The sequence below is a fragment of the Xiphophorus couchianus genome, chromosome 14, assembly GCF_001444195.1.
Source record: "Xiphophorus couchianus chromosome 14, X_couchianus-1.0, whole genome shotgun sequence".
In the NCBI taxonomy this organism is placed as follows: domain Eukaryota; kingdom Metazoa; phylum Chordata; class Actinopteri; order Cyprinodontiformes; family Poeciliidae; genus Xiphophorus; species Xiphophorus couchianus.
The window spans coordinates 17,198,800-17,214,904 of record NC_040241.1 but is presented as its reverse complement, the minus strand read 5'-3'; the positions used below and the strand labels follow the sequence as shown (position 1 = coordinate 17,214,904).

General features: G+C 38.5%; 1 protein-coding gene across 4 annotated transcripts in view; it reads left to right on the top strand.

The window, feature by feature from the left end:
• LOC114157990 (transcriptional-regulating factor 1-like) overlaps positions 1-15,968 on the top strand; it is a 31,400-nt gene extending 15,432 nt beyond the window's left edge. For 2 of the 4 annotated variants that reach the window (XM_028039280.1, XM_028039282.1), the window contains exons 2-11: positions 6,395-7,707; positions 8,814-9,034; positions 10,514-10,716; positions 11,533-11,693; positions 11,794-11,897; positions 12,037-12,097; positions 13,343-13,431; positions 14,194-14,316; positions 14,445-14,545; positions 15,231-15,968. In XM_028039280.1, coding sequence (XP_027895081.1) covers positions 6,395-7,707; positions 8,814-9,034; positions 10,514-10,716; positions 11,533-11,693; positions 11,794-11,897; positions 12,037-12,097; positions 13,343-13,431; positions 14,194-14,316; positions 14,445-14,545; positions 15,231-15,756 — 2,902 coding nt within the window. In that variant the 3' untranslated portion in view covers positions 15,757-15,968. The other 2 variants (XM_028039283.1, XM_028039281.1) reach the window with 2 other exon arrangements.
• The last annotated feature ends 137 nt before the right edge of the window (positions 15,969-16,105 follow it).

The window sequence follows — 16,105 nt, the reverse complement described above, 5'->3', positions numbered from 1 at the left end:
TTGAAGCAAGATTGTATTTATACAAAGCAGATCCGATACTTTACAATAATTATAAAGTACTTTCTTTAGAGGAACCTGATATGTGAGCTGTTACGTTTGCATTTAAGCTGCCACTCTCAGCCCTTCTTTACGGTTAATATTTATTCCTCAGTGGTGTGATAATACTTATGCATACCTAAAAATACATAAGGAAAATTGTGCATACTTGTTCTGATTTTTACAGATTTCCTCCACAAACAGCGTAGAATGAAATTACGTTGCACAAGCTCACTGAAAAATGCATAAAAAACATCAATGCTGTGTTTATAAGAGTCGTGTGTAGTAAATAAATATAAAATCAGTGGACAATACAAAATTACTGTTCAGGAGAAATGTTCATTGTGCTGTAAATGTTGTTGATCGACTTGCAGAGAGTAGTAATCTACAGAGTAGCAGCCATTTCTGTGCTGTTTGGCAGTCAGAACCTTCTGGACCTGTACGCCGGGCTACGCGTCAGGGACTGAGATCGGGTTCTCACGTGTCTCTTGGAAGTTACTTCCTAATTTTGGGCCTTTATGTTTGTATTTTTTAATGATATAATCCAAAATACTCCTCTCTAAATGACATAAATAGAATAAATAAAAAGGTACAGCATACATCCAACTTTGCAAAAACATTTTCCTTCCTTTAAATTTTTACATTTTACTATCAGATATCCTCTAGAAATAAAATTTTTGCTGACTTTAGAGCTGTACTGATGGAGTTACGTCTAAGACGCTTCTTTTTTTTCTCTGCATAATGAGTAATTGTGCAAGGCACTTGAAAGATGCAGGGATTTTTTTCATACAGCCCCCAAAATAACTGAAAAGAAGTGAGACCGGGACCAAGATTTTCGTTCACACTGCATGTAAGACAAATGCTGCAACACTTACAGATGATTTGACAGTTAAAAAAGGAAAATTATAAAAAAGGTTTCTGTATAAAAATTTATAATTCTTCCTGGTTGAAATGTGTTCATCCTTTGACTTCCTCGTTTAGAGTGGCAGGCACATCGATCAACGTTTCCATTAGAAGTCAACCATTCCATCTTTTTAAAAAATGTTTCCCCGTTTGTTACCACAGTGCAAAATCAGAGCCAATAATTTGTGTTTTATTTGCTATTTTCATAGCAAATCATTTTCTCTTAAACATCGGTGTACTTGAAGGCTTTAAAGTCACTTTGACGTGTCGTGTTTACGGATTAGCCTATTGGAAAAGGGACAATAATGGTGGAGATAGTTGCTCCAGCAACTTCTGCTGGTCAAAACTTGTTGCCAGTAAAGCTACTGGTGACTGACTGAAGCGTGACGGTAAACTTGAATTCTGCTGATTGTCTTCTGCAAGTTGCAGCTGTTTGACATGAACATAAATTACATGCAAATTTTACACCTTGGTTATCAGTCAGACATGGTCAGGTGAGAGAACGCTGTTTTAAAAAAATATATGTATATACTAAATATGTGCGTAATTTAGTACCAGTTCAGACTCAGCAAAGTTAATAAAAGAAAACAGTTTTAATGTTATCCAGAAATTAAGGATAATTGGCAGTGACCTTTGATCTGCAAGCAGCAGAGATAATCAAATTAACGCTTAATAAATTATAATTTATGTTTACAAAATAACTATAAAACTGAGGATTTCAGAGCAGCTCCATCATGCCTCATAAAGCAAAAAAGGAACGTTTAATCTGAAGAGTTTACAGCTAATATTTGAACTTTACCTAAGTTTTTTTTTTATTATTTAAAAAGAGAAAATAATTTTTACAATGGGAATTAAATATTTTGTTATAATAAAATTAAATAAATGAAAAAATATATGTAGAAAACTGTTTAAATAAATAAATAAATAGTAAAATATACTACAGTAAAATCTAATTTAGTTCTATTTTCATATTTATTTTTTAAATCAATTAACAAATAGAAAATGTAATTTTTATTTTATTAATATTTTAGATTTGTTCTTGCTGTAAAAGACATGAGGGCAGACTTTCAAAACTAGTGCAACTCAAAAACGATGAACACATGAATGTCTCCAGTCTGTAAACCTGCATGTCTGTGACAAAGGTCATCAAATTCACTCCAGTACATCTGGACTCGCTGGTGGTTGAGCTTGAGGTTGACTGTGTAGGTGCTTGAAGGTTTTTCTCAGCTCGTTAAGGCTGACTTAACGAGTACAGAGAGACAACGTGTTTACAGGTGCGTGCTGTGTGTCTGAGTGGGTGGGCGAGTGGGTGGGACCACTGGGTGTGTTAGAGGGTTCCCTGAACCTCATCGTTTGTCACCGTCTTCTTCCTTCCTGTTTCGTTCTTTTTCACTTCCTGTCAGCTGACTCAGCCCGGTAGAGTCTTGATCTGGTAAACATCTGGTGCCTCTGCACACACACACACCCCCACACACACACACACACACAAAACGTTAAGCGTAATTAAGACATAGGGATGGAGAAATTACCCCACTGAGATAAATCACAGGATGTTTCACAGTGCCGAGAAAAGTGTCTTAAACGCACAAATAATTTGCACCAAACTGGAAGTTGTTGTTGTTGTTTTTTTAAAGTTTTATTTTTTTGGTACTTTTATTTGGAAAAGAAGATGTTTTTTTGGTGCATCTTTGGGTCAATTTCGGAGGAAACCGAATGGCACGTAGATTTGAAGAAAAAAAAAAAAAACAAAGAAGAAGAAAGAGAGGACAACAAACGCCTGGTGAGAAAGAGAGACGCAGCGATGTGGGGACGGGCAGATAGACGGAAAGATATACAGAGAGATGGAGGTGGGGGGCAGAGAGATAAAGATAGCTAAAAGGAGGGAGATCCGTCAGCGTTGTTTCCTCAGGATGTGGTTATCACGACGACGCAAAGGCAGTAGAGGCAACATCACTACCCGCTGGTCCTCTTTGACACCTGCAACAATGTGTAAGTATGAAAGTCAGGGTGTGCGTGTGTGTTTCAGTCTGACAAAAAAAAAAAAAAAAAAGATGTGTGTGGCCTATGGTTGGTTTTCTATCCATTATGATGGGTGTGTGTGTGTGAAACACACAAATAGGAAGGACTCAAGCTAAAGGTTGAAAATCACTTGAGACAGTGAAGAGCTGAGGACCCAGAGACGATGATGAGGACAGTGAGAAGGCGAAAACATGAACAACGGGAGGAGAACATATGCGAAAAGGAAATTAAGCGCCAAGGACTGGTAAAGAGAAAAAGCTCAGAATGTATACAGTGTATTTGTCTCTTCATCGCTTCATCTGACTTTGTTCTTTCTCTTTCTGACTCACTCAGTGTCCTATTTAGAACAGAATGTGGTTTCATAAGAGACAATGAAGAAAAAGACAGCCAGGAACTAAATGTTTAGAAGAAATGAGCAAATGTTTTAAATTTAACAGCTCAAAGATTTGCTTATATGGAAACGGTGTGAAGAAAATATTTAAATCAAGTTTTGCTGAATGGAAAGTTATGTTTGTTAAAAAATGTTTGTTGCTTTTCTCGCCGCATGACTTTGTGTAAACAGCTACATTTAATTTACAATCACGCCTAACTATTTGATTCTTTTGTTTTAGTTTTTTGAACTTTGCTGTTTCAGCTTGAAAAGGAGCTGATAAAGCATAAATACTCCAAGTGAAACCCTGCCTTTTAAATGCAATGCCAACCATTTAGATAAATACATTTTATAAATTCTCTGGAATTGAAATTTAGTAATTTTTTTGCAGATGATATTTGCTATTAATGGCCACAATGTAACTTTTGTCTCTAATGCGAGAAAACAGCAAAAACCATCCTTTTTGACAGTTGTACTTTGTGTGGTTTTAATTTTAAGTCTCCCCCTCATTGGTTGGTTAAGCGTTTGGCCAGATGGTTTGATTTTTGCGCCCTCAGTTTCCATCACTAGCATGTTCTAAGACTCACTCAACATCCTGCTTATTACCAGATACAAATTTGGGTATTTTTCAGTTTTGGTAAATGCAGTAAGTTTTCCTTTTTTAACTAGGGTTTAATAATAATTTTCTGATTACTTCTGTTTGGCTCCAGATCCTGAATTGAAGCGTGGGAACTTTATGGGAAAGTTACTTCAGATGACTTGCTGTAAAAAGGAAGTACGCCGCTGTCAATATGTGATCTAATCTTTACCAGCATATTTTTAAAAATCACAACACAAAGGACAACTAAGCAAAGCTGAAGCAAACAATTTTGTCATGATGGAGAATTTTGCGAGAAATTTCTCAAATTACAAAACCCCTAATCCACACATGCTAAATATGCAAAGGGGATGTACTTTATTTTTTATTGAAAGTAGACGGAGATTAATTTGGTTTATGTTTATGCATGGTTTCTTGGATTTTCCAGAACACTATTGTTGCTGCTTTTAATATTTATTTAGTGGCTTTTTTGCTCATTTTTCATTGCTACATGTGTATTTCTGTGAAAACATAAACATTGAGAATATTTTATGATACAGATGACCAAAACTACGTTTTACTTCAGATAGATTACTTTCAGTCTTCTCTTTCAAAGCTACACGTAACTAAAAATAAGCTGTCAAAGAAGCGTTTAAAAAAGCAACCGACGAGCTGCATCGTGGAGAACTAGAACTGGTCATTTATGCACATAAAGTCTGTTTTTTAATATCATTCTTCTTGTCTTGTGTGCATGATATGTGTGCATTTCTATGTTGACTCACTTTCTATGAGTCAACATAGAAATCAGTGGGACTCCTTGCAGTCTTTTGGAGAAATAGGATACATGATGTCAATTTCACGCAGTATTTGCTGGGAGTTCTGGTACAAGAAAAAAAGCTTTAAAATGAATTTATCTTCGATTGCAGTAGCAAAGAATGAAACTTTTTGAGGAAATCCAGACTTTTTCAATGTATACTTATCTTTTGCTTATGTTGTCTAATGTGCCTTTCTGTTTACTCGGGGTATAAATGAAACTATATTATTGTTGCTGTTGCATGCGTTCTGATTTTTATGAGAACAGAACAGAGATATCTTTTATTGTCTCACAGTAGGGCAATTCATGTGCAACAACAGCAGGTTAAAGATAGGTGGAAGCATGCAGATATAAAAATAACAATAGAGGCACAATTACTGCATAAGGTTTACAGAGGAGTGAAGTGATTTAAAGAATGAAATGTACAGGAAGAGCAGCTGCTGGGAGGAAGGATCTTCGATACGCTTCTTTGTGCACATAGGATGCAGCAGTTTGGCGCATTGGCTGGGAGACATTGTCCAGCAGTGATTTTATTCTAGCTACTGATTTCTTATCCATAGATATCAACTGATTTATTTATATATATACAGTCGTAATATTAATTAGAAGGTTTACAACTACGAGAACTGCAGTTTATTTTTGCAAACAAGCTGTGGAGAGGAAGGTAAATAAGGCTAAAGAAATCTCCACCTCACTGATAAAAATGTATTTTAACTTAAAATAATGCTGCTGGAATAAAATATTAACTTATTTTAATTTTTTTAAATAAATTTCTACCAATAAATATCCCACATAAATTGTAAAAAGTGAATAAAGCCATAAAAATATTTTTTTTAATGTCAAGTTACAAAACCTGGTTAAGATTAGAAGCTTCAATTTGTTTGAGCTTAATGTAAAATATTACACAATGTAAGCAAACGCTTTTGTTTAATTTGTACAAATCTTAATCGAAATATTCTAAATGGCTGTAATGTCCTTCTGCTTAATAAATAATATTTGTGTCATTAGGCATTTATGCAAAAACTCAAGTTGTACAAAATTGATTTATGAGCATTTTCTGACTCTGAGGGGACAGACAAAAAATAAGTGTGATTTCCTACAAGAAATGTACATATACATGTTTAAATACATGTTTAAATCCAATAAATATCTGTATCCATGGTAGTAACTAGTTACATTTACTTCAGTGACTTTTTGGGGGAAACGCTGTGTTTTTTCTTTTACTGGAGTCATTTTACATTGACGTATTGTTACTTTTAAGTGGGTAATATTTCTGGATTTTCTACCCACTGTGAGTAAATTCACCAAGTGAAGAAGAAACTTGTACTAACCAAAAATATACCAGACACACACCTGCAGTTTGTGTTAAAATGTCATAAGTCTTATATTGAAAATAATTGATTTAGAAAAAGATATTTCTCTTTCCTGATTTTGTTTATTTGTAATTATGATGAATTATTTTTGGTTTGCTCTTTAAGGTACAAAAATGTACACTTTTTGGTCTGTCTGATTATGTATTTTTAAGATACTGAATGATTAATATTTTGATAAGTTAGTGCTTGAGTAGGCTTTTACAAATACATTTTTACTATTACTTGTGTAAAAATACGTTGAAGTAGTGCTACTCTTGCATGACTCTCCCCAAATTTCTCTGGTTATTCTGTGTTTCTTGCAGGTATTCTAGCAAAACCAAGCACACTATCACCATGGAGGGTCGCTCGTCCGCGCAGTCCTTCTCCAACCTCCAGCATCATCGTCACCGTCCGACCTCTTTCCCCCTGACCTTATCCGGCTTTCAGAGCCCTGATGCCGGGTACCCGTCCTCACACTCCGCCCAGGACTCCCACGACCAGTATGGAGGCAGAGAGGAGCAGTCCGCGGCCTCCTTCCTGACATCAAACAACTCATCTGGGGTGAGGAGGGCGAGCAGTGACAGTGACAGAGTCTTCCTCACCACCAGCGGGAGTAGCGTGGATGGAGATGCGGGTTTGGGAGGACATTTTGGTGGCGAAAACAGACTTGGCGGTCACTTTGACGACTCATGGTATGGAAAAAAGGGGATCTGGGACGACGGGGAGAGTGGAGAAAGCGCTGCGGATGACTTCCACAGCAACACGAATGATGTGTTTTGCATGATGAACTGCGCTCCTGAAGAGGGAGACAGGTGGAGGATCAGGTCAAACTATAACAGTTATGGACAAGGAGAAGCCGTTTGCAGCAGGGAGGTCAGCGCGAGCCACTTCGGTAAGCAAACTGCGTCCTTCAACAGGACGGAGTCAAAGCTGAGCAACCATTACCCAGGAGGAGAGGAAGATTACGGGTCCAGCTGCGGTTCGGGAGAGGATCAGCTTCAGCCAGCGGAAGGTGAAGGGTCATGGCTCACCGTGTCACCAACAGGGGAGGCAGAGGTCGGCAGTCCGGCAGAGCGGAGGTGGAGAGGAGTGGCAGACGCCCACAGCTTGGGCTCGGGGTCACCTGTAGGCATCAACACTCAGAAATTGGACTCTTTCTCCGACGCGTTCCTCCCCCAAAGAAGGAGACGATTCCAAATGCCTCCTGAAAGGGATTCTGGACAAATCTGGGAGAATGGACTGGAATCAGTCATGTTGAGGCATAGCTGCGCTTTCGACCAAGACACCTATCTTCACCCCTCCTCTTCCTCTTTGTCATCTTCTTTCCCCTCCCCACCCTCGTCGTCTCACCTCATGTCTTCAGTTTTGAGTCCTCCACCCACTCCGCTGCCTCCTCCCTCCCAGTCGCCCTCCAAAGCAGACTCTCCAGGCTCACAGGGAGGGGCAGGACATGTGGTTACCCAGGGCGCAGAATCCCTGGGCGGACTTCAGTTTTTCCCACCTCGCATTCAGTCTGCTGGGATGATCTGGAAGTTCCCCCTGCTGTCGCATTGCTTCCCACAGCCGGCAGCCGACCAAAGCGACTCCAAGTGTGGCCTGAGGTCCTCTCAAGGTGACCAGGCTGGGAACGCTACAGGTAGAAACATACATTGGCATGCTTTACTTATAAAAATGTAGAAGAGCACACACCAGGTCTAAATGAAAGGAGTTTACTCTTAGGTTAATACCCACATGTAAATTTACGGGACGTGTGGGTTTTTGTGGGTGTGCTTGTGAAGTTTCCCATTTCCCACATGCAAATCGCAGTTTCGCTTTTCACGTCTGACATTTTTTAAAACTTCAGTTGAAAGTTGCATTTTTCCCTGATTTTCAACATTTTTGCACGTTTAGTAGAGTTAAATCAACTCTGTGCTGAGTTCGTTTCGTCCTTCTCAGAACTTTGTTAAATCTTTCAGAATTATTTCAACAAGACATTAACTACTTCAAGTGTTTACATAACTAAATATTTTGTTGAAGTAACTCTGAAAGAGTTTAATTAACATCTGTTGCGAGAAAGACTAAATAGACTCACCCAAATTTGCTGTCCGTTTGCGTCGCTATTGCTTCTAAAAACAGGCCAAGGACTTTAAAAAAATACTCAGTTGTTTTTTGGCAATAAGTTTACGTTTTTGGGTTTCTGGAAAACAGTTTCACAAAGACTGGTAAGTGACATTCGACTGAAACTGCGACAACCTAGCAACCCCAGTAGACCCCAGCCGGTCACCTAGCAACCTGAGTTGAGTTCCAGCTGGTTACCTAGCAACCTGAGCTGAGTTCCAGCCGGTCACCTAGCAACCTGAGTTCCAGCATGTTTTGTGGGCTGGTTTTATGCGCCCACTTATCAGTGGCTGCTGATAAGTGTTTGGTTCAGACTACTACTTTTCATACAGTTGTATAATTACTCACCTGTTTGCCGCCATTTTCACGTTGGAGTGTAAACTTTGAGGCCAGCAGCAGCAGCTTAATTGAATTTAAAGTGACAAGGGTCCAGAAAACGGCTCATTCTGCTCAATATGAGCTTTAACTGAGCAGGCTAAAAAATGTAATGAACATGTTTTGTAGCCAACAGACGTCTCCTAACCTTTTCAAGGAAGCATAACAGGACAGTTTAAAATTTAAATGAGTGAACAGATCTGCTTCCGAGGGACAAGGTTTCTCTAGCCTTTTTCTAATCCCTCCTTGTTTTTAAATTCATGTCCTCAGCCACTTGTGACGTTCTCCAGTCTCCCGAACCGTCATCCCACTCTTCTTCAACCCATCGCTCATCCCTCCATGCCACCAGTCCATCCTCAAATGCTCCTTTCTCTCTTCCCTTTCACCCATTCTCCGGGAAGCATCACGAAGCCACGGAAAATGTATCTACTTACAAAGTGACCCAGAAAATAAAGACTGAACCAGTCAGTCTGGACCAACAGCATCTACAGGTACAGTACAGGGTTTTGTTTTTATCAGCACCAGTAAAAAAACAATGAGAATAATTAAAAGAATTATTGGATTTTTGTTTTTTTATCCGCTTTCTAGTTTAGCTGCATAAAAAATGAGGGTGCATTTGTAAAATTTGCTAATTTGTTTGTTCTCATTGGAAAATCAGAATCACTTTCTGTCCATTGCCAGTAAACCAGTTCACAGGGTAGGAAATTGTTTTGATGTAATGATGCAAAAATACATAAATAAGTAAATAATAAAATAAAATATGAATTTGAATAAAATAAAATCCAACTTCTGTATTTATAGCAACCTAAATGATATTATTTGACTGACACGACTGAAATAATCAGTGTGATCCTTGAATTCGAGATTCTCCGGGTTTAATTCTAGAAAGACGGCTATATAATGGCTAGCACAACTACAAATATCTGCTTTAGGTAGGCCAAGTGGAATATCAACAACAAAGAATGGCATGGAACTAAACATGTTGTTCGAGAAGAAGCAGGTATGTGGAAAACAGAAAGAGGCCGAAGAAAGATCCCTGAGGAATGCCACATTGAGGACATCCAGTTGTTTCAAACTTAACTTATAAAAGTTGTTTTTCTGTTGTAATTTCTCCAGTAATGAAGATCAACACATTTACCCCAATCAAATAGGATTCTTTTGTCTTTCCCATTTTGTAGATGGTTAAAAGAATCAGTTACTTCTTGTTTCCCCGCTGATTAAATTTGCTCAAATTAAAAGTCGTATTTCTAAAAGCTGGAGTGTCAGATTACATTGCTCCAGTGAAAAAATACATTTTAGCTTTTTGTTTTTATTTTTTACAGAAAATGCTAATTATGGCAGGTAAAACAAGTAACAGGGGAATGTATAAAGTTTATGTTTTAAAGATTTCCAGTACTCGTTTTTGTGCAAACAAGCAGCACAGGAATGGAGCAGCCCATTCTAGAAGCTGTCAGTTTGAGTTTGAATGTCTACTGTTCAGTTATGACACAGAAAGCAAGTGATCAAAATCGTAACATGCCACTGCGATTGTTCAGTTTGACTTTATCACAGATTGCATTTTAAAAATTTGCAGCCCATGTTTGCATATTACTATCATTTTTAATCAACTAAACCCGGTAAACAGGTTAGCAGATAGGCAGGCGGCGCTCGCTGCACCTGGAGGAGCTTCAACTTTACTACAGATTCCAAAACCACAGCCTTATTTTTAGACGTGTTTAACAGATAAGGCGTGTAAATAAGGAGGATGGAGTGTGAAAGGTGGGATGTCGTTCCTGCCGTAGAACGAGGCTCATGTAGGCACATAACGGGAAGTTATCTCTGCTCTTCTAGAGAGGAAATGATTTTGTTTGTTCAGATGCAAAGATAAGTTACTATTCCTCTCTTGACCTAAATCTAACTTTACTCTGTTTGTTACATTTGCATGATTATAAAGAAGCAGTAATGGTGAACTCCTCGTCTTTTTTTTGCAGGAACAAGCTAAACCCGTCTACACTGGGAGGCCGTTTCCAAGTATCCTTCGATCCAAAAGGGCTCAGAATTGGAGCCGCTACACTCCTCGGCCGCTTCTCAATCCTTCCCGCAGGGCCACAGGCCTCTTCTCGACCCTTTCGTCTGTTCACCACAGGGGGGAAGAAACAGCGTGGCCAGAGGAGGAGGAGATATGTGGGTTATCGTAAGTAAAGTACACAAACAGGCCTTTCTGCTTTACAACACATCACACCTTGTTTTCTAGCTGAAGAGGCGCAGCAACAGACAAGACAAGTTGACTTGTATTTAGGCCAGTTGCAATAGATTTATTGTGAATAAATGATGATAATTTAAGAGAAACTCAATTATTTAGACTTGCGTGATTTATTGTTTTTCTCTTTTCTCTCTTTTTATCTAAAACTGGATGACAGATGTCTTCAGTCTGGTGCTTTGGACTCAGTTAGCTCATGTGTAAAAGAATAATTATGTTTACAGAGACTTCATAATTCATTTTATTTTTTTTGTTTCTGTTGTTTTGTTTATTTATTTTGGATATTTTCAGTTCCAGTGTTAAATGTTTATTAGAATGTAAAGTATATTGATCTTGCATTATTATGCCATTACTATACATTACATTACATTATTATATTACTTGAAAATGGTCTCAAAACAACAATGTTATCATTTATTGCAATAATTTAAGAAAGATTTATTATCCAGTAAGACTTGTAATCATGACAGGTCTATTAGTGTAGCACATTCAGCAACAAGGCAGTTCAAAGTCCTTTACACCATAAAAACATAATACAGTAACCAATTAGGAAACAAGCAACAAACATTACATTTTCTCAAAAGCTATCTCCAAAGTCATCAAGCCAACATACATCAAAAATTATGATCAATGTTTCTTTAATGTTTTTAATCCCGGAGAAGTTTCTCAGGTGATAGAAGGCTGACTTTGTGACTGCCTTTATGTGGCTCTGAAGGTTCAGAGGTCACTAGTTTGGTGTTTTCCTCTCAGATATGTCAACGTGGGTCCAGACTTCCAAGCCGATCTTCCTCCTTGCGTTGGGGACGGTGAGTGTCCGGCTTCCTGGGTCTCGGAGGACGACTCCCCTCCAGAGCAGCTGGTGTGGAAACCCTGGGACGAGCTGCAGGAGAGCGCTAAAGTTCAGTGCCACGGTAAGCTGCAACACCTGCTGGTCAACTTTATTTAAGCTTGAATGAAGCCCCAGTTGGATGGAGTTTACATTTTAATTCTTTATTTGTGTTTTATCTATAGTGGAGAAGCTGCTGTCTATGTGCAGTTCCAGCTGCCTACCAGGAGGGGGCAGTAACACAGAGCTAGCGCTGCACTGTCTCTACTACTGCAAGGGGAACACAATGGTAAGAACAGATGGTTTTATTGTCTCTCAGGGGATTTTTTTGTTTTTAAAGGTTTTACCCATTTTATCCTTCTTTATGAATCGTTCCTAAGCTCTGTGCATCTTTTCCTTTTATTAATTTCCATTTGTTTGTTCTGCAGGCCGCTTTGGAGATGCTGCTGTTTTCACAGCCCTCACCAGTAGCAGACTACCACTACTCAGGTAAACTCCCAGTCTCCCTCTTTATGTCAGTACTTCAGCTAAATTAATCTTTTATTGCAATTCCAAAATCCGAAAGTGTAAAATGTAAGACATCAAACGTTTGATTTTAGTTTTTGAAGAACTATAGCACACAGAAAAAAAAATATATATATATATTTTTTTACAAACCAGTGATAAACGTTTTGGCTCTCCCTAAAAATAACTAACAATACTTGACTTTCTGTTTTCCAAGATGGACTCTTAGCCACTCTTCAGTATGGGAAAGACAAGAAAACATTTGTTTTTCAAGCAAGTCAAATGGTTGTTTATCTTCATAATTCTACAAAGGAAACTACCTACTGCTAAACCCTTATCAACAGTCAGAGTGCATTTAAGTTTTATGTGCTTGGCTAAGTCTTATACTTAGACATTTAAGTAAAAAACTTATAAAAAATGATATTTTAAGATACCAATAGTGTATTATCTTCAACTATACAGTAGCTACCAAAAGGTCTCTTACCACCTGACACTTTGCACAATTAATTATGTTACAGCCAAAATCTCTGGTGTATTTAAATATGTTTATATCTATTTCAGGTTTGTTGTTCAATTTACCGATTTAGCCTCATTAAAGATGTCAGGCTTGATTTCATGAACCAAGCCAACTCCTTAACCAGATATTTATGCTTTATTCAGACAAAAGGTAAAGCTGTCTTTCCTGTTTTGTTTACTAAAAACACAGGAAAGACTTACCAGAACAAGTTAGGGTGAGCAAAACTTTCCTGAAGCATTTGCCAACAGCTATGAGAATTGGTATGCATGTGAAAAAGAGGAACCCGTTTCTGCAGCTTGTACAGTAGAAATCATTGTTGTAGGCTGAATTTCCTCCCACTTACATCCAATCCTCTCACCCGTTTAATTCCACAAGGAGCCCAGAACAAAGCAGACATTGTTGTGTGTCAGTCAGGTGAGTATTTTCCCTGTAAGTAACAGTAGAGCGGCTCCGTAAAGAAACAGCTTATTGGTGTTTAGACATCTCAAGTTCCTGACAGATTTACTGACCATCATCTGTTTAGAAAAAAGTCTAAAAAAAAGTCTTCAAGCAGCTGTTACATTAAACTTATGAAATTATATCTTTGTGTGTTTTTCCACACAGCAGGTAATCACATCTGCATCCCAGCATGTCATGCATGATAGGAAGACCTTGTGGTATTTATTTTCATTGTTTCTGCGGCCCTGTGTCCCCTCCCCCTTTTCTCTCTACAGGCTGTGATTTCTGGACAGATACTGAGAAGAATCTCTTCCATGTGGCTTTAGGGACGTATGGAAAAGACTTTCCACTCATTGAGAAGACGGTAAAACAATGACACTGATATTCTTTACTAGAGCTGGACAATAAATCAATAACGCATGTCGCGATGTAAATGTGATCAATATTAATAGATAAAACATCTGATAGAATTTAATATTTAATATATATGGAATATCCATTGCAATGCACGGCATTCTGGGAGATGTAGGCAGAAGAAAGTCTTCAGCTGCTCAACCTCTCAAGGCCAGTTAAGCAATAAATGGTTGGAGAAACTCCAAATTTCCAATGTTTTTTTTAGTAAATTTCTTGGATTAATATCAAAATTTATTTATTTTTCCCAGCACATTTTTAACTCAGAAATTTCACTGTTTTTTTCTTTAAAATTTTTTAGATCAATCTCAAAATTTCTGAGTTTTTTCTAGAAAGGTTTTGACTTTTGGAACTCAAGAAATTTTCTTCTTTCTAGAAAATTTCTGGGATTAATTTAAAAAGTTTTTTGGTGGAAATTAACTTTTTATTTATTTATACGGTGCACCAATCGGAGGTTTGTTGTATAAAAGAAAAATAAAAAAATAGTTTTATTTCAAAACTAAATGTAACTTTGTGCTCATCATTTTTTGGATTTGTCCTCCTTTTTCTTCTGGCTGTGGGTTTTGTTTTTCATGCCCGTACTTGTTCAGGTGTGAATGATTCAGCATTTTGCTCACAGCATAGCAGCTCGTTCAGCTGGAGAGAAAACTTCTGTTAAACACTGAATTTCAGTCAGAGTCTGACAACATGGACACTCTGCTGCTGCGTGTTGCAGGTGAGGACAAAGACGGTGTCCCAGTGCGTGGAGTTTTACTACCTGAGCAAAAAGCTGGTGGACAAACAGAAGAAGCAAAAAGAGGAGGAGATCAGAGAGGCGCAGGAGGAGCTGCAGAAATGCGTAAGAAAAAAACTCTTGCAAAAATGGTTTTGCCTCGAGCATTCAGAAACTGAGTGAAGTGCTTTATGATTATGCAACGTAGTGAGTCAGTCGGAGCTTTCCAGCTCATAAGTTGTTGTGTTTCACAGATGACGCCCCTCTCCCAGCCACTGGAGAGGCCGTTTGCTCTGGAAGAGGCGGTTCCTGTTCCTTCACTGGCCAGTTTCTTCCCCTGCAAGCTGTGTGGCAAGTGAGTAGCACCAGCTTTATTACACTGCAAAAATCCAAATCTTGCCACAGATTTTTGTCTGGTTTCCAGTGCAAATATCTTAGTACACTTGAAATACAACATAGCTAATTTACAAGTAACTTTTTTTACCAAGATGTAAGCGGTTGTTTTAAGTTAATAATTTCTTAATATTGATGAAAAGATACTAGTTAAACTAGTTATAAGTTATAACATCAGAGGAACTAGTACTTTTTAAAACCAATATTAGGAAATTATTTACTTACTTATTTACTGGGGTTACTAGGAGAGGGGCAGTGCCTGCTGATTTGTGAGATTATATTCAGAAGGTTTTTGAAACGGGTCATTTTCCAGACACCAAAAAACATAAACTTTTAATCAAAAACTGGTTGTTTTTTTATTTTTTATTTATTGCTTAGGCTGTTTTTAGAAGCGGTTGAGACCCAGATGGAAGTATAAAATGATAGTTTCCCTTTAAATAACTCCTGTTTTTTGCTGAAAAGTTATTTGTACGTTAGTTTTGTCTTATTTCAAACATACTAAAAACTGGACAAACATACTTGGTCAGATTTTGTTTTTGCAGTTTAAAAGAAGCTGCCAATACAAAACCCCTACCTTTGCCTCCAGGGCGAGCCCAACACATGGTTTAGATTTATTCTAAATCTTCTGTGTCCTCTCTTTTCTCCAGAATGTTCTATAAAATCAAATCCAGGAATGCTCACATGAAGATCCACCGGCAGCCTCAGGAGGACTGGACCGACAGGCGGCTGCAGCACCAGCTCCTCACGCAGCGTCTCGCGCTCAGCCGCCCCGCCAGCCTCATCCCCAGCCCAGGAAGTAGCCTGCTCCAACCCCAGGCCTCTCCAGCTAAGGCGTTTTCCACCCAGGGCCTCGCCGCAAACGGCATCAGCAACCTTGACAGCGTCCACAACGTCATGACCAACAGCGGCGCCGTCAATCCTAACCAGCTCCTGGATCCGTGCTCAGGTGTGACCTTTAGCAACATCACTCCTGCAAACTCCCATCTGATCGCCATGAACAGTATCGATGCGTGTGATTCAAGTCGAAAAGACCCGAGCACACCTTTCCACCAGCCGTGGAGCTCTTTTGGACTCCTTCTTCCAGACATGTCTTCTTTTTATTGCGTCCCAGACGGGAAGGAGGAGGTGGGAGCCGGGCCGGTGGAGGGGAAGGAAGCACTCAGCTGGCAGTAGCATTACTACCAATACTCTGATTATCTATCAAACTTAGTGCTTAATTCAACCTCATTTTTTATTCAGACTTTTTTTTACTTAAAACAAACACACAAAAAAAACATTTTAACAACTAAATGTTGGGATTTTGTTGTAAATTTTGTCTTCAAATTTGTTACATATTTAAGTCATTGTCATTCATCTGAGATTTTAATAAAAATGTGACCTCATTATTTCTTATTTTACGTTTTTTTTGGCTCCTTTATGTCGACAGGTTGCGAAACAATAGCAGGGATCCGAATGAATGAACAATGTTTTCAGTGTTCATGGAACCACATAATGGGCCAATATTGACACTAGCACACAGTTT